The sequence below is a fragment of the Culicoides brevitarsis genome, chromosome 2 (assembly GCF_036172545.1).
Source record: "Culicoides brevitarsis isolate CSIRO-B50_1 chromosome 2, AGI_CSIRO_Cbre_v1, whole genome shotgun sequence".
Taxonomy (NCBI): domain Eukaryota; kingdom Metazoa; phylum Arthropoda; class Insecta; order Diptera; family Ceratopogonidae; genus Culicoides; species Culicoides brevitarsis.
In genome coordinates, this window is record NC_087086.1 from 29,180,924 (window position 1) to 29,205,436 (window position 24,513).

A 24,513-nucleotide genomic window follows, 5' to 3' on the forward strand; every position below is an offset into this window, starting at 1 on the left:
ATTAAATTAAAAAATAATTAATTTTTATGAATGAAATATTAAATTATCACTCAAAATTTAAAATTCAGTCACTTTTTCGCCACAGTGAGCACTTTACTCGTCTTATCAAGCACCCGTAAAGGAAACATTTTTATATATATTTTTATGATTTAAACAGATTAGGTATCTACACTTGAAATTGTAAAATGTAAGTTTTTGCCTTCGAACAAAAAATTCACTTTAACCAGACATGCACTTTGCACTTTTCGAAGAAGAAGAAAGTTCGTTCCATGCCAAAAGAGTTCAAACTCGTTTCGTTTCATTTTATCGAAATTTTGTGCCATTTCAAGGTCAATAACTTTCTTTTTGTCGAATTTCACACACAAAACGACCATTCTAAACCATTTATCACGACATGTCTTGTTTGCATAACAGCTCTTTCGACTTGCCATCATCATCATCATCGTTCAAATGCGTTGAAGTGTGAATTATTATTAAATTGTAATACCATGAATTCTCATATTTTTTTTCTCTTTATTTTCATAATTTTTTTTATTAGCATTCTTGTCGGTCGGTCGTTCGACTGTTCAAATAGAACCAACAAAAAGAACATTCACGCACAAATTTTACAGATAAACACGAAGCGAGGAAAAAAATTGTCTATCAACCTTGTATAAACGAAAAATTGTGTCAGAAAAAAAAATGTTTATACAGATTTTTTTTTTAAATATTCGTCGAAAAAAAAGTTTTATTGATAAAGATGTGCGTCATAATTATTACACGTCGACGTTTAACAAGTGCACAAAACATCTTTTTTATGTACATTTTACAAGATTTTTCAAGAAGATGCAAAAAAAATGAAGATAAGCAAGATGCAAGTTCATAATTTTCATCGTCTTCATATTCTTTTGAATGTTGATTAAAGATTTTATGGGACCGAATGTTGTTACAAAATTGAATTAATTTGTCTTTAATGGCTTTTGTGTCCTTCTGTGCATGCGATGGGCATGTGTGCGAGTCACAGACAATCACTTAATGTCGTAATGATGGAAATAATTGAGGTAGGTGCCTTCTGCAATTTTACTTTTTTTCCATGTGAAAAAGTTTTTCCCCAAAACAGAAGCACTCACGCAACGTCAAAAACACTTTCAGGTCGTGTTGAAATGGAAGAGACAAATTATAACTGACACTAGTTAATTATGGTGGTTAGCAATGAATTATATGAGCGTTACTTGACTACCTACTAGAAGCAATTGTCGTCATGCAGGTTCTGTTGTTGTTGCTCTTCTTCGTCGTATTCGTTGTCTTGCTTTGGGTTTTTAGGCGAACAACAACAACTGTCGTCATGAAGTCTTCGTTGTCGTAGTTGCGCAAAAAGTTTTGCCAGAATGTGCGTTTATGATGCGAATTGAACAAGAACGAAGACGATATAATTAAATGCAATCTGTCTAGGTTTCTGCTTCAAAGGAGATGTACTTTTTGTAAAGCAGATTTTTTTTTTTTTTTTGAAAAATAATTTAAGCGCTTTTTTAAAAAATACCTAAATATTTTTTTTTTAATAATTTCATTAAATTTTTTTTTTAATTTTTAAATATTTTTTTAATGTCTTAAAAATTAAAAAAAAAATATTTAATGATTTTTAAGTAATTTTTCGGTCAATTTTTTAACGTTCCAATTCACAAAAAAAATAGATTTTTCAAAAAAAAAAAAATTTTTTTTTAAATTATTAGCTTCAAAGTTTTATAAAGTTATATTTAATCAGAGTGGCGACTTAAATTTTTTCAAAAATAAATTCTTATAAAAATTACTAAAATTTTAAATTTTTGGCTTTTCCGATTATTTTAATTTCAACAATTTTTTTTCTAATTTAAAAGTTAGCAAAATATTTATTTTTAATTGACTTTTGAGTCAAAATCTAAAAAAAAAAATTTTTTTATAAATTATGTGTTTTAAATTTATTTTATGCCAAATTTATTTTTTTTTACTCAAAATCTAATATTTAAAAAAAATCTTATTTGAATTTGAAAATCATTATTTATAAATTGATCATTATTTATAAAACTTCGCAGTTTAAAACTTGCTTTCTTTTAATAAAAAATAAAATTTAATTTAATAAAAATCTTTTCGTTTTTTTTAGATATTTAAAAAAAAATAAATATCAAGCATTTTCTAAGAATTTTTCCAAAACTGTCTGAATTTTAAATAATTTTAAATATAATTTTTTTATCATTTTTAGAATTTTAAAAAATTAATGTAAATTCAAAATTTAAAAAAATACTAATTGAAAAATTTCAAAGTCAAAAATTAAAAAAAAATACAAAAAAAAATATAAAATCCCTTAAACAGACAGACCTGAACAATTAATTTTTCCCTGAAGAAATGCCTTTCATTATTTATTATCATTCCTTAACTACACTTCTCTGTACGCGCTTTATCTAAACCTGTTGTTGCTCTATTCTTTTTGCATATTTTCCCATAAATTTATATTCATTCTTTTTATCACGAGGAATATCTCAAAAACAGGACTTTGCGTTTATTAATATCCTGGCACTCCTTTCTTCGGCATTCTCTAACAACGTCGACGACGACAGACAAAAGAAAGCTCGCTAGTCAGGAAATATCTTATCCATTGTATTATTTACCACACAACATATAAATTCAAATGTTGCTGAACAAAATACCAAAACGAGCCCATAATTTTCTCTCATTCGGTCGCTGGTTGTTTTTTTTTTTTTTGTACAATATTTAATAATGACCTCATTATTTCCAAATTACGTAATTTTCTGTTACTTTTCAATAGGTTTTGTTTAGTTGAAAGAAAAAAAAATAGAAGTCGGGAAGGTAATTTTCACGTCGGACGCCAGCCAAACACAATGCAATTGATTGATTTTCAAGATTGAACATTTTTTTTCTCACTAATTCACAATTCTGTTCAGTTTTCATTCCATTTATAAGTCAACTAACTAACTACAGTCACTATTTTTTCGTTTATTATTTACAAATATTTCATTATTTTCGATTCAATTTTTTTTTTTTGTATAAATGGCCACGTTTTAGTCCTTTTTGTTGTTTGTGTCATCACCATCTACGTCGTTATTCACATTATTTTCACTATTTGGTTCGTGATTCGCGTCATGCGAGTTCCGCGAGTGTTGTTTCAGCAGCTGTTTGGCTTTTTTGTCCCACAACTCCGGGTGTTCCTTAATTTTGAAGGTATTTTCTTTGACCCAAGCCGACGAATCGCCGTAATTTCCCTTGTTTTCGTACGGATTGTAGCCCAAAACGCGCAACATGGGCGCAATTTGCGGCATATCTCGCACCACGTCATCCGGCAATTGTCCTTCCCACTTGTTAAGGGCCTCCAAGTTGATCGGTTTGATGACCTGATCTGACGAACGTTCCACTTTCGAGAGCGCGACGCCATTTTTCTTGCCAATTAGCTCCTCGTGATGCAGCACCGAGTCGTTCCACGTGATATTCAGAAATTCGAGAATGTCGCGCATCTGTTCCTCCGGATGCAGCACGAGTTTTTCGTAATGCACGAGTTTGCATTGCTCCTTGCCGATGTTGTTGCACTGATTGTACATCGTTTCGATCGCCTGATTCCACTTTATCATGCACTGGCGATAACTGGTGAGATCGAAGCCCGTTATTGTGACTTTTCGCGAGATTATTGAATGCACGGTGCCTCTGCCGTCGCGTACCATGAACAAAAATTTCGCATTTGGAAACAGTTCCATCACGTACGTGCCCATTTTGAGGGTCAGCGGGTCTTTGTTGCATAAGCGGGGCGCCGGTTCGCCATGTTTCACGATAATTTCGAGCGAAAATTGGGCAATTGCCTCGTTCAGCACCTCCGGCGAGATTCCCGCCTCTTTCAGTCTCAAACTTTCCTTCTCGGATTTCATCCAGTGCGATCGCAGCTGCAAGATGCGTGGAATTACGCGAGTTTCCTGACCGCATCGCACATCCGGATGGGCATCCAGCATCGCGCGCATCAACGTTGTCCCGCTACGTGGCACGCCGCCAATGAAAATGAGCGGCATCTCGCGACTGAAGGGCGACGCGCCATAGGACGGTTTCTTATCACATGAACTGAGGAACTTGACAGCAAGCCAGAGGGTTGTTAGCACGGCGAGCGCCGCTCCGACTTGCAATTTTCGGTGTCGCAGCATTCCACGCAACTTCATTGTCGGCAGCAACATTCCCAACTACGCTTTGCTTCGCGTAAATTTCTAAAAATTTTTCGGTTTTTTTTTTTTTTTTTTTTTTTTTGAACAAGAACAAAAACGAACGTCACTGAATCGTATCGTGTGCGCTCGGAAACAACAAAAAAACAAATATTCAAGCAATATGTTTTGTCAAGACGAAAAAAAGAACAATCGCCGTTCTATTAGCCGTTCAGTAGAATTATTGCGACACTTTTCATTGTAGGTTACTTTTTAGCTGCCTTTTTCATCACTTTTTTTATTTCCGATAATTTTTCGACCAAAAAGTAGCTATTTTGTGAGTGAGTAAGCACAGCACTGCAATTGATATTCGATGATGATTCGTTCACTGAGCGGACACTTTTCGGATAGTTTTCACTGAATTTGGGAAGCGACGTGTTAGTTTTCGGCGTTCATGGTCGACTAGTGACTAAAGTTTGGGATTTTTTGCGGATTTTTATTTATTTTCGTGTTTTTCCACTACTTTTTACGGGATTTTGTGCGAGCAACATCGAAACACGACACGACTATTTTTTTTTTGTTGTTGACATCGCTTTGACGCAACACCTTTTTCGGCGAAAAAAATTCTTTCTTCTGACTTGGGCGTCATCCACTTACGGCGTCAGATAAAAAGGGACATTTACGACGTACTCTTTAGTATAAAACTCCCACCCCTTTTTCAAGAAAAATTAGTTCAAATTTAGAAAGAAACTCAATTATTTTGTCCGATGCCCCATTTTAAAAGTCGAAAATCCAATGGAGCAAAATACAAAAAAAGGTAAAAATTTCATCAAAAGGTACCTATTTTTGGTGTATTTTTTTAATTTTTCCTGAAATTTTTAATAAAATTTTTCAATTTTTAGTAATTTTTGTATTCAACATTTTTTTTTGTTTTTCGCCAAAAATTTTTCGTCAAAAAATATTTTAATGAAAATTGTTGAATTTTTCAAAAAAAAATTTGAAAGTTATTTTTTATGATATTCATTTTTTCAATTTTGACTTAAATGTTCTTAAATAAATTTTTTATACACTAATATCAATGTAAAAAACTCAACACAATAATAATATTGATTAACGATCAAAAATTTCGCAAAAAAAAGGATTTCAAATTTTTTTATTTTTTTTTTTGCCCCATTTTTATTTCAAAAATTTTAGACAAAACTATTGAGTTTCATTTGGAACGGCCTTATATGGAAATTTGTGAAAAATTGTACATGTTTACTCAATAAGTTAAAAAACAGATCAAAAAAGTTTGAAGCGCTTAAATAGTACTGACCAATTTAAACAAAAAATCTTAACTTTTAAGAATTCATACGACATCGTATTTTCCTTTTTAGGCCGCTCCAAATAAAAATCAAAAATAAAGTCCAAAATTTTTGAAAATAAAATGGGGGGGGCAAAATAAAAAAAAAACTGAAATACTATTTTCATACAAAATGACAAAATTTTTAACTATTTTTGAGTGTTAAATATTTTTTATTTATTTTTTTAATTGTGTTTTTTTAGATTTGCTAATTTAACATAGATTTCAGAATATAACGTATAAAAAATTAAAGAAAAAAAAAATTTGAAAAATAAATTCAGTAATTTAAAAAAAAAATTAAATAAAAAAATTATGTTAAATAAAATTTTTTTAAAAAAATTATTAAAAATTTTAAACTTTTTAAAAAACTTTCTAAAAACATCTTAAAAAATTATGAAAATTCACCTAAAAACGGCCATTTTTGATGAAATTTTTAACTTTTTTTTTATTTTGTCCATTGGATTTTCGACTTTCAAAATGGGGCATCGGACTTTTTTTTTGATTTTCATTTGGAGCGCCTTACCCGCCTCCCTTTACGTCGAAATCCATCGGAAATTCATGGACCCCCAACCCCCCTCAAACTTCCGACGCCGTAAATGAATGGCGCCTTGGCACGAGTTTGTGTTCCTAAGAACATTTCTGCAATGTTTTGATCGTGAAATCGGAGCGAAAATTTTAATTTTTCTTGGATATTTCGCACATTTTTCATGCGAAAAAGGACAAAATCATGTCAAAACTGAACCGTGAGCAGATTTTCAATCAGGATTTCGTCGGAGTAAGTTTTTAAAACAATTTTTTTGATGAAAACTCTTCTTAGGCGTCTTTTCTTTGCAGTACATCAAGGCCCACAAATGTTTGTATGACTGCCACTCGGCAGAATATCGCCAACGAGACCTCTACAACAAGGCATGGGAGGACGTGAGCAAGAAATGCGGCGAATCTGTAGTCGCGTGTCGACGTCGATGGCGAAATTTGAAGACCGCGACATGTCGTTACATCAAACAGCTGCAAAATTATCGACAAGGCGACTCGTCGCAGGAGCACAAAGAGTACTATTTGTACAACGACATGAAATTTGTCGTGCCTTTTCTCAAGAGTCGCCAGGACAACGACGATTCCGACGAAAGTGCAACGCCCTTGGCGAAAAGGACGCCAGCGAGGAAAAAAATTAAAGTTGAGAAACCGTCGAAGCCGCAATATCACGAATATGAGCTCGTTACTGCCGACGACACGGGAGATTATATTTTGTCGCAGCCCCCGATGAGTGACGACGAGCGAGAAAGTGTCAATATTATCCAAATTGAGCGAGATCACGATGACAGCGAGTCCGGAGAGGCGCCAACGATTGTTCAAGTGCCGGCGGAAAAGGATGAGAGCAAAACTTTCACGTTGGCGGAATTGACGCAAGAAGTGACGCAGACACCAGTGAAAGAATTGACGCCCGATGAGCTGTTCCTCAAGTCGATTTTGCCGGATTTGTCGGCAATGAGCACGGAACAGAAACGAAAGTTCAAAATACGGACATTGACACTCATCGATGAGCTTTTAAGTTGATGAGAAAGATGCGGGTTTTGAATTTTTTGTATTTTTTCTAACATAAGGATGTATGTTTGTGTGAAATTAATTTAATTTGATTTACGGTGAATAAATGAAGGATTTTTTTCTTGACACTTTTGTATTTTTTTTTTTTTTTTTTTTTGTAAAAAAAAAACAATTACCGTAATCTACATAATGCTAAGAGAAAAAAAACCGTTAAAATTCAAATGAAACGAAAAAATTAAGGAAGGCTAAAACTGAAGTTAAAAAAAAATTTCTCATAAATTTTTAACATTTTTAAATATTTTTTTAAACAAATTTTAGTTGTATTTTTAAATGTTTTTAACACAAAAATGAAAATTTTAAAATAAAAATACATTTTATAATTGAAAGTTTAGTACAAAAATAGTTGAAATTTCAAATATTTTAGTTAAAAATTTTCAAAAATTGACACTTTTGAAAAAAAAAATGTTAAAAAGATTTTTAAATTTTCAGCGTTTGTAACACGGTAATTTTGGCTCAATTTTATTTACAGCTTGTATTTTGAACTTTATTTTTTTATTTCATCAAATATCGACCCAATATGAACAAAAATGAACTTTAGAATCAATATTTAATCAATTTCAGAATAAAATTTCAGTCAAAAAATAATTATGCTGATTTTTTTATTTCATTAAATATCGACCCAATATGAATTAAACTTTAAAGGCTAAAATTGGTCAAAATTGTAAAAAAATCAGCGTTTGAACTTCAAAACGCTGATTTTTTTATTTCATCAAATATCGACCCAGTATGAACAAAAATGAACTTTAGAATCAATATTTAATCAATTTCAGGCTTAAAATTGGTCAAAAAATGACTTGTAAAAAAATCAGCGTTTGAACTTCAAAACGCTGATTTTTTTATTTCATCAAATATCGACCCAATATGAACAAAAATGAACTTTAGAATCAATATTTAATCAATTTCAGGCTTAAAATTGGTCAAAAAATGACTTGTAAAAAAATCAGCGTTTGAACTTCAAAACGCTGATTTTTTTATTTCATCAAATATCGACCCAATATGAACAGAAATAAACTTTAGAATGAATAATTATGCAATTTCAGGCTAAAATTGGTCAAAAAATGACTTGTAAAAAAATTCATCAAATATCATCTTTAGAATGAATAATTATGCAATTTCAGGCTTAAAATTGGTCAAAAACTGACTTGTAAAAAAATCAGCGTTTGAACTTCAAAACGCTGATTTTTTTATTTCATCAAATATCGACCCAATATGAACAGAAATCAACTTTAGAATGAATAAAAGTGGTCAAAAAATGACTTGCAAAAAAATCAGCGTTTGAACTTCAAAACGCTGATTTTTTTAATAAATTCGACCCAATATGAACATCTTTAGATTTTCAGTCTTAAAATTGGTCAAAAAATGACTTGTAAAAATCAGCGTTTGAACTTCAAAACGCTGATTTTTTTTGTTTCATCAAATATCGACCCAATATGATCAGAAATCAAAATAATTATGAATTTCAAAGCAAAAAATGACGTAAAAAAATCAGCGTTTGAACTTCAGAAACGCTGAATCAAAATATTGCCCAATATGTCTGTTTGAACGATTTAATGCAATTTCAAAAAAAATGACTTGTAAAAAAATCAGCGTTTGAACTTCAAAACGCTGATTTTTTTATTTCATCAAATATCGACCCAATATGAATAGAAATAAACTTTAGAATGAATAATTATGCAATTTCAGGCTAAAATTGGTCAAAAAATGACTTGTAAAAAAATCAGCGTTTGAACTTCAAAACGCTGATTTTTTTATTTCAAAAATCATCGAGCTTAAAATGAATTTAGAATCAATATTTAAATTTCAGGCTTAAAATGGTCAAAAAATGACTTGTAAAAAAATCAGCGTTTGAACTTCAAAACGCTGATTTTTTTATTTCATCAAATATCGACCCAATATGATCAGAAATCATCTTTAGAATGAATAATTATGCAATTTCAGGCTTAAAATTGGTCAAAAAATTACTTACAAAAAAAAGTCAGAGTTTGAACCATCAAATATCGACCCAATATGATCAGAAATCATCTTTAGAATGAATAATTATGCAATTTCAGGCTTAAAATTGGTCAAAAACTGACTTGTAAAAAAATCAGCGTTTGAACTTCAAAACGCTGAAAATCAGGCTTAAAATGGTCAAAAAATGACTTGAAAAAAATCAGAATTTGAAATATGAAAGAAAATTTTTTATTTGACCCAAAAAATTTTAATTAATGATATTTTTCTTAAAAAAAAAATGACTTGTAAAAAAATCAGCGTTTGAACTTCAAAACGCTGATTTTTTTATTTCATCAAATATCGACCCAATATGAACAGAAATCATTTTTAGAATAATTTAGAATGAAAAAATACAAATTGACGTTTGAAACTTCAAAACGCTGATTTTTTTATTTCATCAAATATCGACCCAATATGATCAGAAATCATCTTGAATAATTATGCAATTTCAGGCTTAAAATTGCCACTGTTTTAAATTGAATGTTTTTTTTAAACTTTCTTGAAAAATTATGAAAAAGAACAGAAACGGTATTTTTTTGGAAACTATTTTTTTTAATCTATGATTTAATCAGCGTTTGAACTTCAAAACGCTTATTTTTTTTCTTCATTAAAATTATTAATCCAATATTTTCTTTAGAATTAATAATTATGCAAAAAATTGGTCAAAAAATGACTTGTAAAAAAATCAGAGTTTGAACGCTGATTTTTTTATTTCATCAGATATGAACAGAAATAAACTTTAGAATTAACAAATCTAATCTATGAAATCGTTTATTATCATCAAAATAACGGTTAGAGATTTTAGTTTATATCCAGTTTATATTTGACTGCCAACATGAATTTATTAAAAATTTTAAAAAACAAAAAACCAAAGTGCGAATTCTGCCAAAAAATATTCACAACAAAGGGAGGCTTACGGAAACACATCGAAATTCATCTCAGCGAGCAGGCCAAAGAGCATCCAGAGAGCAAAAAGTGCAAAAGATGCCCGAGGTTTTTCATTAAAAAAGAAGAACTTCTTGTTCATTACAAAGAAAAGCACAAGCCACGAGAATGTAAGATTTGCGATGCGACATTTTTTAATAATAGTTCATTTTGGAGCCATAAAAAACTGCACGATGAACCAAAATTTGTTTGTGATCTCTGTGGCAAAAAGACTTTTTCCAAATTTAATATGGAAATTCACATGCGATTTAAACACTTAAAAAATGTTGCTCAAATGGCATGTGAGATTTGTGGGCTGGTCGTTACGTTACGGTTGTGACAAAACTTACTGATATCGCCGCGCGTTGCTGGACCATTCAACGAAGCATCAAAAATGATTTCCATAAAAAAAAAAGTTAATAAAATTAAGTTTTCCCATTACAATTTTATTTTTCATTAACAAAATATGGTTTTTAGTCTTTTGCATTTATCTTTCGGGCTTTTTCCCTCTTAAACGTTAAACAATTGAATGTGTGATTTTTTTGGGGGATTTTCTCGATAATTTCCACTTCCATCAATTATTTTTAGTAAGTTGAAGTAGTGTCTCACAAGTAGGTAGGAATTAACTTAAAAATATTCTTAAAATAATGTTTTTAACATGCACACTGGACGTTTTTGAGCATTCTTCATTTTTTTTTTCTTTGATGAATTTTTGAGGTTTGTTGATGCGAGTTTATCTCATATCGAATTTTTTGGCATATTCCAGGCCCAAAAGCCTAGCGAAGGTTGAATTTTGCTCCAATATCGTCCGTAACTTTGCCATCCACACCGTTTGTCTTCATGTAGTTCATCAAGTTTGATAAGCCTGTGAAGGAAAAATAACGAAATTTGTGAGAAATTTTAAAAAAATTGGAAAAAATGAAAACTTACGTTCTTTGTCCTCCGTGTTGAAGAACAACGACAATATATGTGTCTGATCATTCGCACCCAATTCACGCAAGATATGGTCAACAGGTAAATTATTTTTGACAAACGCGTCATTTAGTACTCTTATAATATCGGTTAACATTTCACTATCTAGACTAGCACCTAGTATCTTATTCAATGGTTTGTCGGATAATTTCTGAAACAGTACATCACAATTATAGCTGCCCATATTAGTAAAATAATTACCTAAAATGCATAACGTTATATCTAGTTAAGCACGCAGGAAATTTTGTGAGGGCCAGAAGAGGAAACTCAAAGAAGAAAAAAAAAAAGTGAAAAATTGGCCCCCGGATACGTACCTTTAGATAAAAGAAACGCTTCTGGTTGGACAATTCCTTCCACGTTAACCAAAATTGCATGCCAGATGTTGGCGGAGGGGGCAATTCATCATCTATATCGTCCTGAAATGAAAAATAAATTAAATTCATTAGATTAAAAATTATCAAGAATTTGTCAAAAAAAATTGTAAAAATTTTATAAATTGACTAAAAATCACAAATTTAACAGAATTTTGAAAAAATATTTGTTTTTTAGTGATTTTAATAAAAAATATATTAAATTTTAATTTAAAAAAATAGGTAAAAAAATAAAATTTTATTGAAAAAGAGGAAAAATCTCTCTTCAAATTTTTTTTTCAAAAATTTAAAATTAATTAATTAAAATTTAATTTAATTAAAAAGAACTCAACAAAATAAAATTTTAGATAACAAACAAGTAGATGAAATGAAATTTAATTGATGAAAGTCCCTTCTGATTTTTATAATTTCTTATCAAAAATATTTTTTTTTTTGATGGAAAACTTATCATTCAATTTTTTTCCCTTTTTTTATCAGAATACCTACATCCAAAAATATAAAATCTGTAAAATTATTAAACGAAATTGAATTTTAAATGAAAAAAATATTGAATTTTTAATAAAATAAATTTGGAATAAATAGAATAAAATTTGGGTAAAAAAAAATTTAGAAAAAACTAAATTTCCTAAAAAAAGAAATATTTTTAAAAAAGAGAAAAAAATATTAAATTAAAAAAAAAACAAGATTTTTAATAAAAAAAATTCTGAGCTTTAAATTTTTAAATAAAATTTGTCTCCAAAAAAAATTGTATTTAATTTTTGTATTAAATACGTTCCAAAAGGCAAATTTTAAATGATTTTTTAAATAATTTTTAATTTTTGGCAATTTTTCTGCGAGACCCGAATCAAAAGTGACATCAACTTACGTTATACTCTGGTTTCTGCGGCGGCGATTTGGGACGTCGACGATAAAAGGCACCAAAATCGAGTGTATGTCGCGTCGGCAGTGGCTCTGCCGTGCATTCACCCGTGTTATTATTGAAAAGTTTGTCGATTATCGCATCCGGGATCTTCTCGCCGGAATCATTGACGGAGGCAGGCACGGATGGCAGCACTTCCTCCACCTTAATGCGCTTCAGCGGTTGCTTCGAGCGGTAGTTGGGTGCCTTGTGAATGAATTTCACGTACTTTTGATTCTTATTCAGTGACAGCCAGACCCGTTTTTCGAGATGCTTCGAGGCGCCTGCAAAAAAAAAAGATCTTTGTGAATTCCGTTCCAAAGTAAGGGAAAGTCTTTACCACGTTCGATGCTGTCGCTGTTGAGTCGTTTTTGCAAACGATCGAGATCACGTTTGTGCGAAGTGACGGTCGGTTCGAGCTCGATGACGCGCATCATGTCCTCGATAGCACTTTGGTTCTCGCCGAGACACTCGTACGCCTGGGCACGCCGAAAGAAGGCCTTCGACAGCGCCGGACTCAGCTTTAAGGCGGCATTGCACTCGCTGATGCAATCGTTATAGCGCTCCTTCCGTAAGTAGCATAAGGCCAAGTTTGAGTGGTAGAAGGGATCCTTGTCGTACAACTGGATCGCCTTCGTGTAAAAGTGTATGGCATTGTCATAGTCTTGCAATTTGACGAAATTGTTGCCTTTCGCCTTGTAGGTGTCAGCTTCGAGTTTCAAGCCTTCCTCGTCGACATCCTCCATGGGCTCCGGATTGTCCGGCAAGTCGCCCATCGTCTTGGAACGCTTCACCGAGGGTCTGTCGTGCTCGTTGCTGCTCTCATTCGATGTCGATGCCATTTCCTGCAAACAACGCGTCGTCGTCGAATTGAGTGGGGGAGAGAGAAAAAAATTGATTTTTCATTAGTGAACAAAGAAACACAAAAACGCACTGTTTGGTGCCCGTTTTCGACGCAAACAAGTCGGGACTGCCATGGAAATCGCACAAAACAAAGGAAAATTCGAGATCCGACACAAAAAAAAGCATGCAAAAAATCGACACTCACCATTTTCACACTTTTCTCCTTCTCCTTGATCTCTTTCTGCCACTCCCGCAACTTTTTCAGCTGCTGCGTCACTTCCTCACTGCTATTTTTCACCAATAATTGTGTTTCAAGCGCGTCTTTTGCCATTATTTCGAGAAAAAATTAGGAAAATTTCATTTTTGCTTCTGAAAACTTCAATTTGCGTTCTGCTAATTCATGATTTTCAACGATAAATGCTAATTCAATCGATTCGCCTTCATGCTAATTCGATTTTTTCAACGGTCATCCAGAATTTTTAACGAGCTCCTTTATTTTTATTCAATTTTTCCCTTAATTTACATGAGATTTCAACTGGATTTGATGTCACAATGAACAGAATGTAAGTTTTGCTGCATTTTCCTTGAAAAATTTGGTTAAAAAATGATTTTTTTTCAGGAGAACTCCAGCAAAAACTCCGATGAGTAGTCGTCTTGCTCTGAAGACGCCTCAGAGAAAAGCGAATTCCGCAAATAGCTTGAACCGGGATCCCGTGCAGGTCTATTGTCGCATTCGTCCGATGCAATCTGATGCGGATTTGAGTTGCTTGAAGGTCATTTCGCCCACAACGGTTGTCTTGACGCCGCCCGAATTCGCTGTCAACTACAAAGTTGGCAATTTGAAGGAAACGCAATGCACTTTTAGTCAAGTTTTCGATGCGGATTCGAAGCAACGCGATGTTTACATGTCTGTCGCGCAGTCCTTGGTGGAAAATCTCATTCGGGGCAAGAGCGGGCTGTTGTTCAGCTATGGCGTAACGGGCAGCGGGAAAACTTACACAATGACGGGCGACGTAAAACATCGAGGAATCATGCCGCGATGCTTGGATGCGCTTTTCAAGACAATTTCCGACTATCAAACGAAGAAATTTGTCTTTAAGCCAGACCGAATGAACGGTTTTGAGATTTTGTCGGAAGCGGATGCAATGTTGGAACGTCAAACGGAGCTGAATTCGAATCTTTTCAAGGGACGTCGAAAGGATTCCGATCCGGAAATTGCTTCGCAGGCATCCACTGACGCTGATATCTTGCCGGGAGTCGACGAAGACAACATGTATGCCGTTTTTGTGACGTATGTCGAGGTCTACAACAACTCTGTGTTCGATTTGCTCGAAGAACCGTCGACCAGCAATATGCGCCAAGCAACGTTGCAAAGTCGCGTGATCCGCGAAGATGCAAATCACAACATGTACGTGCATGGCGTGACGGAACTCGAAGTGAAATCGGTCGAACAAGCGATCGAAGCATTCCAACGAGGTCAAAAACGCAAGAGAGTCGGTCATACAATTCTCAATGCAGAGTCAAGTCGCAGTCATTCCGTGTTTACGATCAGACTTGTGCAAGCCCCGACAGATGCGCAAGGCGAATATGTCGTGCAAGACAAACAAACCGTTACCGTGAGTCAGTTGTCGTTGGTAGACTTGGCAGGAAGCGAAAGACTCAATCGCACGAAGAACACGGGACAGCGATTGCGGGAAGCGGGCAACATTAACAACTCGTTGATGACCCTGAGAACGTGTCTGGAGGTGTTGCGGGAGAATCAGATGACGGGCGGATCGAAAAAAGTCCCGTATCGCGACTCGAAATTGACGAATTTGTTCAAAAACTTTTTCGATGGCGAGGGAAATGTGCGGATGATTGTTTGCGTTAATCCCCGTGCCGAAGAATATGATGAGACTGTGGTAAGATATTCTAAAATTTCTCATTTAAAGACAAATTTTCATTTCAAAAAAGTTAGGGTGTTCCAATACCGTTTTCTGTTTCGCGTTTCCTCCCCCATCATTTTTTTCAAAAATCACCATGGGGGATATAGAAATTTTATATAGATTTTTAAGTACTTTTTCATACTACATGACTTAGGGATCAAGTTTTTCTAGCTTTTTTAGCGATATTATAGCTGTTTTTCAGCAAGTTTGACATTTTGCACTATTTAAGAGGTTATTTCGATTAAGAAATCAAAAATTAATTTTTTACAAAAAATAACGATAAAAAATGTGTCAAAGCCATTTTTGTCAAATCTTGCTCCAAATGGATAAAAATTTGTCACAGGGCTCTAATTTATCATTTTTAATCATTTTAAAACTCAAAACTGCCAAAAAATTAAAACTGAAAAAAAAATTTTTCATTGACATAGTTTTGTTTTGAAAACTAAATCAAGAGCAAAACTAAATCAAAAACTGTGTCAAAAACTGTGTCAAAGCCATTTTTAAAACTTTTTTAGATTAGATTATTTTTTTAGAAAAATTTTTCAAAATAATTTTTGGAAAGGAAAAATTAAGTCAAAACGCTAATTTTATAACAATATAATAGAAAATAACTCAAAAATAAACAATTTTATTACTTATTCATACTCAGTAATAAAACGAAAATCCTTATAAAATTTCTATATCCCCCATCCCCCATGGATTTTTTTTCAAGCATGTAACGCGAAACAGAAAACGGTTCTAAATTTTTGACTGAATTAACTTTCATTAATCTTTTAAAATTTATTTTTTCATTCCAGCAAGTCATGAAATTCTCCGAAATGACTCAAGAAGTGCAAATCGCTCGTCCAACCCCAATGAAAACTGCTTCCGACATCGGATTTACGCCAGGTCGCCGCAAGGCAAACCAAATATTCAAGAAAGCCGTCGACAACTTGGAGGAAAATGGCAAACCCGAAGCTCGTCTCTTCGACATCGATCTCGGTTTAGTGTACAGCCTTGGTCCGAGTTTCCCGAATTACCGTCTCGATTCTGTCGAAAATGAACGTGTCATCTACGATTTGATGAAATTCCTGGAGAACCGCATCGAGAAGCGTCGCGTGCTGCTGGACGACTTCAATAAACGCCAAGACGCCTTCCGCTTGCAACTGATGCATCTGGAGAAGGAAAATCTCATGCTCAAGTCGGAAAGTTCTTCAATTAAAGCAACGCTGAAGATGGAACGTCAGAAAAATGGCGCCCTGGAAAATCGAATTATCATTCACGAGAGATCGCTCGACGACTTGAATCGCAAATTGAAGGAAGTCACGCAGGAAAATGACTTTTTGCGTCAAACGATGGACGAAAAACAACGCGCTTTGCTGCAAAAAGAGAAGGAATGCGAAAATACGAAGAAAAAATATGCCGCAAAAGTCGGAATGGAGAAGAACAAGATGGAAAGTGAGCTGGAGCAGCGTTTGCAACAACAACGCAGTAAATTTGAGGAAAAATACAAACAAGATGCGAAAAAATTGAAGTTGGTATCGAAGATTTTGAATAGTACGGAAGTGAATGTTCCATCGTCATCGCGTAGCAGCGATTCGGGAGAGACCATGATGAAAGCTTCGGATGTCGTTTATCGCACTCCAAATGCCAAAACGATTCATCGGGTAAATTTTTAGCTTTTTTCCGTAAAAAAAAATATTTTTTTTATCAAAAAATTCCATTTTTAGGGTCTTGCTGTGGCAAATCCCCGTCATCGTCGCTCCAAATCAGCTGATCGCTGGCTCGAGCATCGCGACAAAAAAACCGTCCCCTTGGGCACGATCTTCCAACCTTACTACAAGGCCCGCAAATCGGTCACGCAAGTCGAGGAACAAGACCTGAAGGATGCCGCCAACGGGAAATATTGCCTCATCGATCAAGTGGCAGACACAGATGGCGAAGTCGAGACACGCATCTACAAGGGAGACATCATTCCGACAACGGGAGGCGGTGCTCAGGTAGTATTAAATGACGTTGAATTGCTTAAACAATTTTCACCAACTTCGCCATCGCGGCAACATCAACAAGAAAACGCGCGAAAACGGTCCATTGACGACACCGAAACACCCTCGAAGCGGATCACGGCGCCAAATCTCGCCGAAAAGTGCGCGCAAGCCATCGAAGGTCACAGCAAGAAGAAGAAGTTATACATGTAAGATCGAAATTTCACTGGAGTGATCGGATTTTTCGCCTTTTTTCTGATTTTTTGTATTTTGTGATATAATTTTCGTGTAAATACCCGACAATGTTACTTAATAAAAGGTATGAAAGTATTTTTCTCTGACCATAGATGTAATGTTAACTCTTTATTTTATTCATTTCTACACATAATTTAACTTAAAATATCCTTTCATACAAAATAAAGTTTACAATTTATTTACAATTCTAAATTTTTTTCTTGAACATTTTTTTTTTCAAAGGGAATTTTTAATAAGAGGTATTAAATGTCCAAAAAGGGGAAATTTCTAACGATTGAGGCTTCTAATGATTGCACTTTTTCACAAAATTACTTGAAATTTTGAATTTTTTCACTAAAATAATCGAAAAATTGTTAATTTTTTTGATTTCAAAAATTTTACAATGCACAAAAATTTTTAAATTTTAAATATTGGAGAAATTTTAGGTTTGAATTCTAAAAAAAATTAAATTTTATTGTTTTTAATTGAGAAAATTTAAGCTGTTATGGCATAAAAAAATAATATTTTCAATTCCCAAAAATGTTTAAAAAATTATTTAGGCGATTAATTTTTTTATTTTTGTTTTTTGTCATAAAATAAACATTTTTTGAATTTTTGGTTTGACATTTTTTAAATTTAAAACATAAATTTTTAACAATTTCTTATTGAAAGATTTTTTAAAATTTTAAAATACGCAAAAACTAAGAAAAATTATTTAAGTTTCACATTATGTATTGAAATTTAATAGAAAAAAAATTAAAAATTTATTTTTTTTTTTTTTGGGGAAATTTCGATTAAATTTTTCTTTAATTTTGAGTTGAAATTTTAATTTGATCCAAAAATTAGAATAAATTCGATAAAATTTTTCATCCTTTTATAGTAAAGTTTTTTTTTTAAATCAAATATTTGGATTTAGTCGCTTAATTATGACAAAAAAATAATATTTACATAAAAAAATCAAATTTTAAGTAATTTTGTGAAAAAGTGTCTTATGAGGATGAAACAGAGAGACAGCAAATGAGTGACTTTCTATGTTATCCTTGAATGAATTTTTATGGGTGGGCTTCTTGGCGATTCTAGTCATTGAATTGTCGTCATAGTAGTAGAAAAAAGTTCTGTAAAAAATCCTCTAAAGTAGTATAGAAAAATATTTGTTCCTATTAACTGTATTGCTTCCGACAGGGTAAGGTAAGTATAGTGGAGAGTATTGAAGTTTTCGGTTTGTGATGCATGAGTTTAGTGGAATGTCGTCTAATTTGTTACTTTGTCAAACAAAAAACTACTTTCGCAGTCAAGAATGGAAGAAAAATGATTACTGGCTCTCATTTTGAACTAAAAATTAACGATTTTCGGGAAAATTATTTAACTCCATGACGGATCGTATCCCTTCCAATTGATATTCGGCGCAAGATGAACCCGTTGCTCATTGTAAAAGAACGTTACAATTCCACGATAGGCTGTTCGACCGACGCCGCTCTGTAAAAAAAATTAATAAAAATTCAAAAAACTCATTTGAAAACGAAAAAAAAATGAATTTTACCCTAAAATCATCCATTAAACCTAGTAATTTGCAAATGCGCTTATACTGATCTTTGGTATTGTATTGGACCCGGACCTCGTTGAGATTTTTCGCCAAGCCGCGTCGCAGTTCCTCGAACGTTATCACAGGACATTGGTAGACGCGCTCGATAAATTGCTTATCATAATTGTCTTTCAGCAGGTAGGTAAGATTCATTTTTCCAAATGGCACGGGATCTTCGCTCAATTTGATGAATTTCAAGTGTTTTTCGTAGAATAAACCACTAAAAAAAATCCAAAATTTAATTTTTTAAAATTTAAAATTCAGTTTCTTGACTCACTTTGATACTCCGACTTTCCCAAAAGTTCTTGTCCGACTAATTTCGGGTCGAATACAGGCACGTTCCTTTCTCTGTTGCGGCGTACGGATCCAATCATCCCAGAAACTGACGATAAAAAATATTAAATTTGACTGTTTTATAAAAATTTGTTAAAATTCTTACGCTTTTGGCCACTTTTCTGATAATTCGTTCCAGAGATCGTGATTGAGCATCCAGCCTAAGCCGGGGAAAAAGTCCGTGCGATACAGAATATCGGGTCGATCTTCGTCAATTAGGCCAACTTTGCCGTTGTCATTCCACGCAGACACGCACCACAGACTAGAATCGTTGCGCAACAAGGGGTACGTTGCGTAGAAATATTCGTAAAAATCGGGAGCGACGTTCAAATCATCTGGAAAAAAAATAAAATAGGTAAAAGATTAACTTTGAATTTTTTGTCTCTATTCAAAAAGTTAAAATTGATTAAACTTTCATCAAAACTACTCTTTTTGCTCTATTTTTATAATTTTTCAAGAAATTTTTATAATTTTTCAAAAATTTTTTATAATTTTTCAAGAAATTTTTAAAAAAATATCAAAATTTTTATTTTGAAAATCGTGTTTTTACCTGAATTTTCTTCTCTAAAAATAATTTTCATAAAATAACAGTTAGGGTGTTCCAAAACCGTTTTCTGTTTCGCGTTACATGCTTGAAAACAATCCATGGGGGATATAGAAATTTTATATAGATTTTCGTTTTTAGTACTATTTAGTATGGAAAAGTAATAAAATTGTTCCATTTTGAGTTATTTTCTATGATATTGTTATAAAATTAGCGTTTTGACTTAATTTTCCCTTTCCAAAAACTATTTTAAAAAATTTTTCTAAAAAAATAATCTAATCTAAAAAAGTTTTCAAAATGGCTTTGACACAGTTTTTGATTTAGTTTTGCTCTTGATTTAGTTTTCAAAACAAAACTATGTCAAAGAAAATTTTTTTTTTCAGTTTCAATTTTTTGGCAGTTTTGAGTTATAAAATGATTAAAAATGATAAATTAGAGCCCTTTAATTAAATAAATTAGATAAATTAGTTTTTCTCTTGATTTAGTTTTCAAAACAAAACTATGTCAAAGAAAATTTTTTTTTCAGTTTCAATTTTTTGGCAGTTTTGAGTTTTAAAATGATTAAAAATGATAAATTAGAGCCCTCTGACAAATTTTTATCCATTTGGAGCAAGATTTGACAAAAATGGCTTTGACACAGTTTTTGATTTGGTTTTTTTCTTGATTTAGTTTTCAAAACAAAACTATGTCAAAGAAAAATTTTTTTTTTCAGTTTCAATTTTTTGTAGTTTTGAGTTATAAAATGATTAAAAATTATAAATTAGAGCCCTCTGACAAATTTTTATCCATTTGGAGCAAAATTTGACAAAAATGGCTTTGACATAGTTTTTGACACAGTTTTTTTCTTGATTTAGTTTTCAAAACAAAACTATGTCAAAGAAATTTTTTTTTCAGTTTCAATTTTTTGGCAGTTTTGAGTTATAAAATGATTAAAAATGATAAATTAGAGCCCTCTGACAAATTTTTATCCATTTTAAGCAAGATTTGACAAAAATGGCTTTGACACAGTTTTTGATTTAGTTTTGCTCTTGATTTAGTTTTCAAAACAAAACTATGTCAAAAAATTTTTTTTTTCAGTTTCAATTTTTTGGCAGTTTTGAGTTTTAAAATGATTAAAAATGATAAATTAGAGCCCTCTGACAAATTTTTATCCATTTGGAGCAAAATTTGACAAAAATGGCTTTGACACAGTTTTTGACATTTTTGTAAAAATAACCTCTTAAATATGAAAAATTTGATTTTTTAAGTCATTTTTATCCATTTGGAGTATGAAAAAGTATTTCAAAATCTATATAAAATTTCTTTTGATTTTTGATAAAAATGATGGGAGAGGAAACGACAAGAAAACGCTTTGGAACACCCTAATTTTCAAATTGAAAATTATTTATTTTAAATGATTAAAAATTTCTCATAAAAATAATTTTGAAATGATTTTTTAGTGAAAATAAATCAAAATTTTTTCAAAAAATTAATAAAAATTTTTAAAAAATTATTGACATTATTTAATTTTTAAAATATTTGACAAATTTGATTTTTTTTTATTTTTTCATCAAAAATGATTTGAAATTAATTAAATTCATAAACTTTATATGAAAAATTATTTTAAAACCACAAATAATATTGTGCAAAAAAAATTTAAATCAATTTAAAGAAAGAGAAATTTATTTTTTTATGAACTTTAAAAATGTTTTAAAATTAATTAAAATTATTTGGTTTTTATAAAAAAAAAGTATTTCAAAACCAAAAATATTTATTTGTGAAAAAAATTAAAGCAACTAACGTAAAAAAAATTACCTTCAACGATGATCACAAACTCAAATCCACGACTGAAGACTTGATTTAGAGCCCATCCATAGTGCCGCGATATCTTGTAATATCCCAAAAACTTTTTATCTTTCGGCGGAACTTGAATAATTGACGTATCTGGCTGCTCGATGAGCGTCACCTCGTCTTTGTATTTCAATATTGTCTCTTTTGTGAGTTCGTCGCCGCAATCCTGACTCACGATAATCGGAAATTGGTCCTTGTTGCGGCGATATTGCACGAGATTGTCCAAGCACTTGGCGATCGAGGGACGATTACAGGCGAAAACGAGCACCGGAATGACGGGACGTGCATGATCGTTGTCCAAATAGGTTTGCGTGTAACGCGCCAGTGGATCTTCGTCTTCGGGCTCTTGGATGACTTCGTTCACGTCGTTCGAGAGCACGGGCTCGTCTTGCTGTTTCACGGGTTTTTTCGTCGTTGTCGTTTGGATCAACGGGACCTCGTCCGGGAGTTCTTTCATTTTGAGAATTTTCGTGATTTGTTCCAGCAAATATTTCCGCTCTTCCATCTTGTCGTGCGCCTCCATCTCAATCAGTTCCACGTCCTTCATCATCTGCTTCTGTCTCGCCTCATTTTGCGTCGACTGCTTCGTCACAATGATGTATGTCACTAGCATCCAAATGGCAATTGCTAGAATTACGAAAAATATTTTGCGGGGTCTCATTGCCGGGGCTCGCTTCATCTAATGGGCATCTTTTGTCGTTTCGGGGAGTTTTTGTTGTTTTTTGCGGATGAGCACGAACCCACGTACACGTCAGATAAAAGTCCGTGATCTCTTATCAATACATTTTACACGTAAAAAAAAGTATCTCTTGTCACTGAATCTACTGCGCGAGCAAAAATCTACACCGAATAATCGTTCACTTCCGCTAATTTCTCTACTTTTTCCGCATAGGCCAGCTTAGGAACGTAACATTTTATTATTTAATTGATTAATATTATTAATTTAAATCCGAGTTTGTTTTTTTTTCTCGTGTTTTGACAGCACCCGACTCTCCTGTCAACGCAAACGTCATCGCATCTCATTGTTTATCGTCGATTTCGTCATTGGAGTTGGAGAAAAGTGCTGAAATCACCCCGAAATTCACGTAAACTCATCAAATTAGCAGCAAAAATCGTCTCAGGAGCCGCCCAATCACGCGAAAAAAGATGAACGGGAAGAAAGACGAGGAGCCACAAGTGAATATGGAAGTCGATGCACCGTCTACGAGTGCGGCAAATGCCGAAAATTCCTTTGTCACCTCCACAACGCTGCCCAGTGTGACCGTTTCGCTGCATCCGCTCGTCATTATGAACATCTCGGAGCACTGGACTCGTTTGCGGGCGCAAAATGGCACCAAACAAGATGTCTACGGCGCGTTAATTGGCAAACAGCAAGGACGCAACATCGAGATCCTGAATTCGTTCGAGCTGAAATTCGAAGTCATTGACGGCGACGTGGTCATAAATCGCGAGTACTACAACACAAAGGAGCAGCAATACAAGCAGGTCTTCTCCGACTTGGATTTCCTCGGATGGTATTGCACGAGTAGCAGCGAACCGACGGAAGCCGATCTCAAAATCCACAAACAAATCTGCCAGATTAACGAGTGCCCGATTTTGTTGCAGCTCGATCCGCAGTCACGCAACGTCGACCAGCTGCCCATCAAGTTGTACGAAACTGTGATCGATATTGTGCAAGGTGCCGCGACGATGCTTTTTGTGCCGCTCACATATACGCTCGCCACGGAAGAAGCGGAACGCATCGGAGTCGATCACGTCGCTCGCATGTCAACCAACGAAGCGGGCGAAAATTCTGTCGTGGCGGAAAATTTGGTCGCGCAACACAGCGCCATCAAGATGTTGCATTACCGCGTGAAGCTGGTGCTGGCTTACGTGAAGGCCGTGGAAGCGGGAACACTGGCGCCGAATCACGAAATCTTGCGCGAGGCATATACGTTGAGTCAACGCTTGCCCGTTGTCCAGAGCGAGACTTTTCGACAGGAATTTTACACGCAGTGCAACGACGTGGGCCTCATCACGTATTTGGGCGCCATCACGAAGGGGTGCAACGACATGAATCAACTTGTGGGCAAATTTAACGTCTTGTACGATCGCCAGGGCATGGGACGTCGCATGCGCGGCTTATTTTTCTAGAAGGCAAACGATGATTTTTTTACCAGTTTAAGCGTGTATTCGATACGAAATGATGTGAAAATAATAAAATTAAACTAAAATTAGCAACTTATGACTAGAAATCCATCGCGCCTTCGAGAAATTGAAGGGCATCCGCTGACGCAAGCACCTGATCAAAGTCCCTCTTTTGAATTGTTTTCTTCTTGGGGTCTTTATGCGCCATACATTCCTTCGTCAGAGCTTCGATAAACAATTCCGTAGCTTTAGCAACGACAAAAATCGCTTCGCCCGACATCAAACGCACATCCGGATCGAGTTTCATGATGTTCTTGACGCGTCCCAGCGGTAAATTTATCAATTTTCGTTCGATTGGTTCCTTTTCCTTTGCCTCCTTCTCTTTGGATATTCCGAAATCCGCTTGTTTGAGTGCCAAAGGCTTCCGCACTGGAGTTTCCTCGTCGTCAACAACATCCTCGTCATCGCCATCTAATTCCAAATCGCCCATTTGAGCATCTTCTTCTTCAATTTCCTCCTCGTCGTCCGGTAATTGAGCATCATTCGACATTTCTGCCTCCGTAAAGTTAATATCTGGCGTCTCGTCGTTCGTTCCAAGGGTTTGAGGTTCCTCCGAGTTCAATTCCAAATTCAAATCTGGCGTATCTTGCATCTCTTCATCGATGGAAGTGACTTTTTCCGATGGATTTTCGTCATTTGGGTCTTCCGAGTCGTGGAAAAGCTCTTCCGAGTACTGATTATTGTCCATTTTTGCGTGAATTTAAAAGATTTTTGATGAAAATTAAATTTTATTCGACCGCCAAAAAAATGACAACAATTAAAAGTGGCGACATCTAGTGGTTGCATTGCTCAGCTGACGCGATAAAAGCAAAACAAAACTTT

General features: G+C 33.8%; 7 protein-coding genes across 16 annotated transcripts; 3 read left to right on the top strand and 4 right to left on the bottom strand.

Moving 5' to 3' along the window:
* Positions 1 to 2,947: 2,947 nt before the first annotated feature.
* LOC134830816 (protein-tyrosine sulfotransferase) lies at positions 2,948 to 4,709 on the bottom strand. The gene has a single exon (XM_063844400.1). The coding sequence runs from the start codon at positions 4,182 to 4,184 to the stop codon at positions 3,033 to 3,035; it is 1,152 nt and encodes a 383-aa protein (XP_063700470.1). The 5' UTR covers positions 4,185 to 4,709; the 3' UTR covers positions 2,948 to 3,032.
* A 1,413-nt stretch (positions 4,710 to 6,122) lies between these two features.
* On the top strand, positions 6,123 to 7,168 carry LOC134830601 (uncharacterized). The gene is made up of 2 exons (XM_063844139.1): positions 6,123 to 6,265; positions 6,325 to 7,168. Exons 1-2 carry the CDS (start codon positions 6,218 to 6,220, stop codon positions 7,042 to 7,044), a joined length of 768 nt encoding a protein of 255 aa, XP_063700209.1. The 5' UTR covers positions 6,123 to 6,217; the 3' UTR covers positions 7,045 to 7,168.
* A 3,251-nt stretch (positions 7,169 to 10,419) lies between these two features.
* LOC134832172 (RNA polymerase II-associated protein 3) lies at positions 10,420 to 13,473 on the bottom strand. 2 transcript variants are annotated; one of them, XM_063846112.1, is made up of 6 exons: positions 13,298 to 13,473; positions 12,593 to 13,094; positions 12,217 to 12,533; positions 11,295 to 11,396; positions 10,939 to 11,131; positions 10,420 to 10,873 (listed from the first exon to the last, which is right to left on the bottom strand). In XM_063846112.1, the coding sequence occupies exons 1-6, from the start codon at positions 13,421 to 13,423 to the stop codon at positions 10,785 to 10,787; spliced, it is 1,329 nt and encodes a 442-aa protein (XP_063702182.1). In that variant the 5' UTR covers positions 13,424 to 13,473; the 3' UTR covers positions 10,420 to 10,784. The 2 variants fall into 2 exon arrangements, with proteins under 2 accessions (XP_063702182.1, XP_063702183.1); XM_063846113.1 differs by lacking the exon at positions 10,420 to 10,873 and having other exon boundaries at positions 10,970 to 11,181.
* Positions 13,474 to 13,544: 71 nt separating this feature from the next.
* Positions 13,545 to 17,323, top strand: LOC134832166 (kinesin-like protein KIF23). 3 transcript variants are annotated; one of them, XM_063846097.1, is made up of 5 exons: positions 13,553 to 13,655; positions 13,712 to 14,993; positions 15,815 to 16,663; positions 16,727 to 16,996; positions 17,067 to 17,323. In XM_063846097.1, the coding sequence occupies exons 1-5, from the start codon at positions 13,645 to 13,647 to the stop codon at positions 17,214 to 17,216; spliced, it is 2,562 nt and encodes an 853-aa protein (XP_063702167.1). In that variant the 5' UTR covers positions 13,553 to 13,644; the 3' UTR covers positions 17,217 to 17,323. The 3 variants fall into 3 exon arrangements, with proteins under 3 accessions (XP_063702166.1, XP_063702167.1, XP_063702165.1); XM_063846096.1 differs by having other exon boundaries at positions 13,545 to 13,655; positions 13,715 to 14,993; positions 16,727 to 17,323; XM_063846095.1 differs by having other exon boundaries at positions 16,727 to 17,323.
* Positions 17,320 to 22,476, bottom strand: LOC134832171 (alpha-1,3-mannosyl-glycoprotein 2-beta-N-acetylglucosaminyltransferase). Of its 7 annotated transcripts, none has more exons than XR_010162050.1 (6): positions 21,469 to 22,475; positions 19,237 to 19,465; positions 19,075 to 19,179; positions 18,756 to 19,017; positions 18,242 to 18,691; positions 17,320 to 17,385 (listed from the first exon to the last, which is right to left on the bottom strand). XR_010162050.1 is itself a non-coding variant. In XM_063846111.1 (6 exons), exons 1-5 carry the CDS (start codon positions 22,181 to 22,183, stop codon positions 18,578 to 18,580), a joined length of 1,425 nt encoding a protein of 474 aa, XP_063702181.1. In that variant the 5' UTR covers positions 22,184 to 22,476; the 3' UTR covers positions 17,446 to 17,519; positions 18,532 to 18,577. The 7 variants fall into 7 exon arrangements, 3 of the variants coding, with proteins under 3 accessions (XP_063702181.1, XP_063702179.1, XP_063702178.1); XR_010162048.1 differs by lacking the exon at positions 17,320 to 17,385 and adding an exon at positions 17,436 to 17,519; XM_063846111.1 differs by lacking the exon at positions 17,320 to 17,385 and adding an exon at positions 17,446 to 17,519 and having other exon boundaries at positions 18,532 to 18,691; positions 21,469 to 22,476.
* Positions 22,477 to 22,650: 174 nt separating this feature from the next.
* Positions 22,651 to 23,718, top strand: LOC134832173 (COP9 signalosome complex subunit 6). Its single transcript, XM_063846114.1, has one exon. It carries the CDS (start codon positions 22,651 to 22,653, stop codon positions 23,635 to 23,637), a length of 987 nt encoding a protein of 328 aa, XP_063702184.1. The 3' UTR covers positions 23,638 to 23,718.
* Positions 23,602 to 24,435, bottom strand: LOC134832175 (DNA polymerase epsilon subunit 4). Its single transcript, XM_063846116.1, has one exon. It carries the CDS (start codon positions 24,377 to 24,379, stop codon positions 23,732 to 23,734), a length of 648 nt encoding a protein of 215 aa, XP_063702186.1. The 5' UTR covers positions 24,380 to 24,435; the 3' UTR covers positions 23,602 to 23,731.
* Between the last annotated feature and the right edge of the window lie 78 nt (positions 24,436 to 24,513).

Coding starts and splice junctions, on each gene's coding strand:
- LOC134832175 (XM_063846116.1), bottom strand. CDS start 24,379: ATGGACAATAATCAGTACTCGGAAGAGCTTTTCCACGACTCGGAAGAC.
- LOC134832172 (XM_063846112.1), bottom strand. CDS start 13,423: ATGGCAAAAGACGCGCTTGAAACACAATTATTGGTGAAAAATAGCAGT. Junction 12,534..12,592: donor CAACAGCGACAGCATCGAAC/GTGGTAAAGACT, acceptor TTTTTTTTGCAG/GCGCCTCGAAGCATCTCGAA. Junction 11,397..12,216: donor CGCAGAAACCAGAGTATAAC/GTAAGTTGATGT, acceptor TTTTCATTTCAG/GACGATATAGATGATGAATT.
- LOC134832171 (XM_063846111.1), bottom strand. CDS start 22,183: ATGAAGCGAGCCCCGGCAATGAGACCCCGCAAAATATTTTTCGTAATT. Junction 19,466..21,468: donor GTTTGTGATCATCGTTGAAG/GTAATTTTTTTT, acceptor TTTTTTTTCCAG/ATGATTTGAACGTCGCTCCC. Junction 19,018..19,074: donor GGGAAAGTCGGAGTATCAAA/GTGAGTCAAGAA, acceptor GATTTTTTTTAG/TGGTTTATTCTACGAAAAAC.
- LOC134830601 (XM_063844139.1), top strand. CDS start 6,218: ATGTCAAAACTGAACCGTGAGCAGATTTTCAATCAGGATTTCGTCGGA. Junction 6,266..6,324: donor TCAATCAGGATTTCGTCGGA/GTAAGTTTTTAA, acceptor TTTTCTTTGCAG/TACATCAAGGCCCACAAATG.
- LOC134830816 (XM_063844400.1), bottom strand. CDS start 4,184: ATGTTGCTGCCGACAATGAAGTTGCGTGGAATGCTGCGACACCGAAAA.
- LOC134832166 (XM_063846095.1), top strand. Junction 14,994..15,814: donor AAGAATATGATGAGACTGTG/GTAAGATATTCT, acceptor TTTTCATTCCAG/CAAGTCATGAAATTCTCCGA. Junction 16,664..16,726: donor ATGCCAAAACGATTCATCGG/GTAAATTTTTAG, acceptor TTCCATTTTTAG/GGTCTTGCTGTGGCAAATCC.
- LOC134832173 (XM_063846114.1), top strand. CDS start 22,651: ATGAACGGGAAGAAAGACGAGGAGCCACAAGTGAATATGGAAGTCGAT.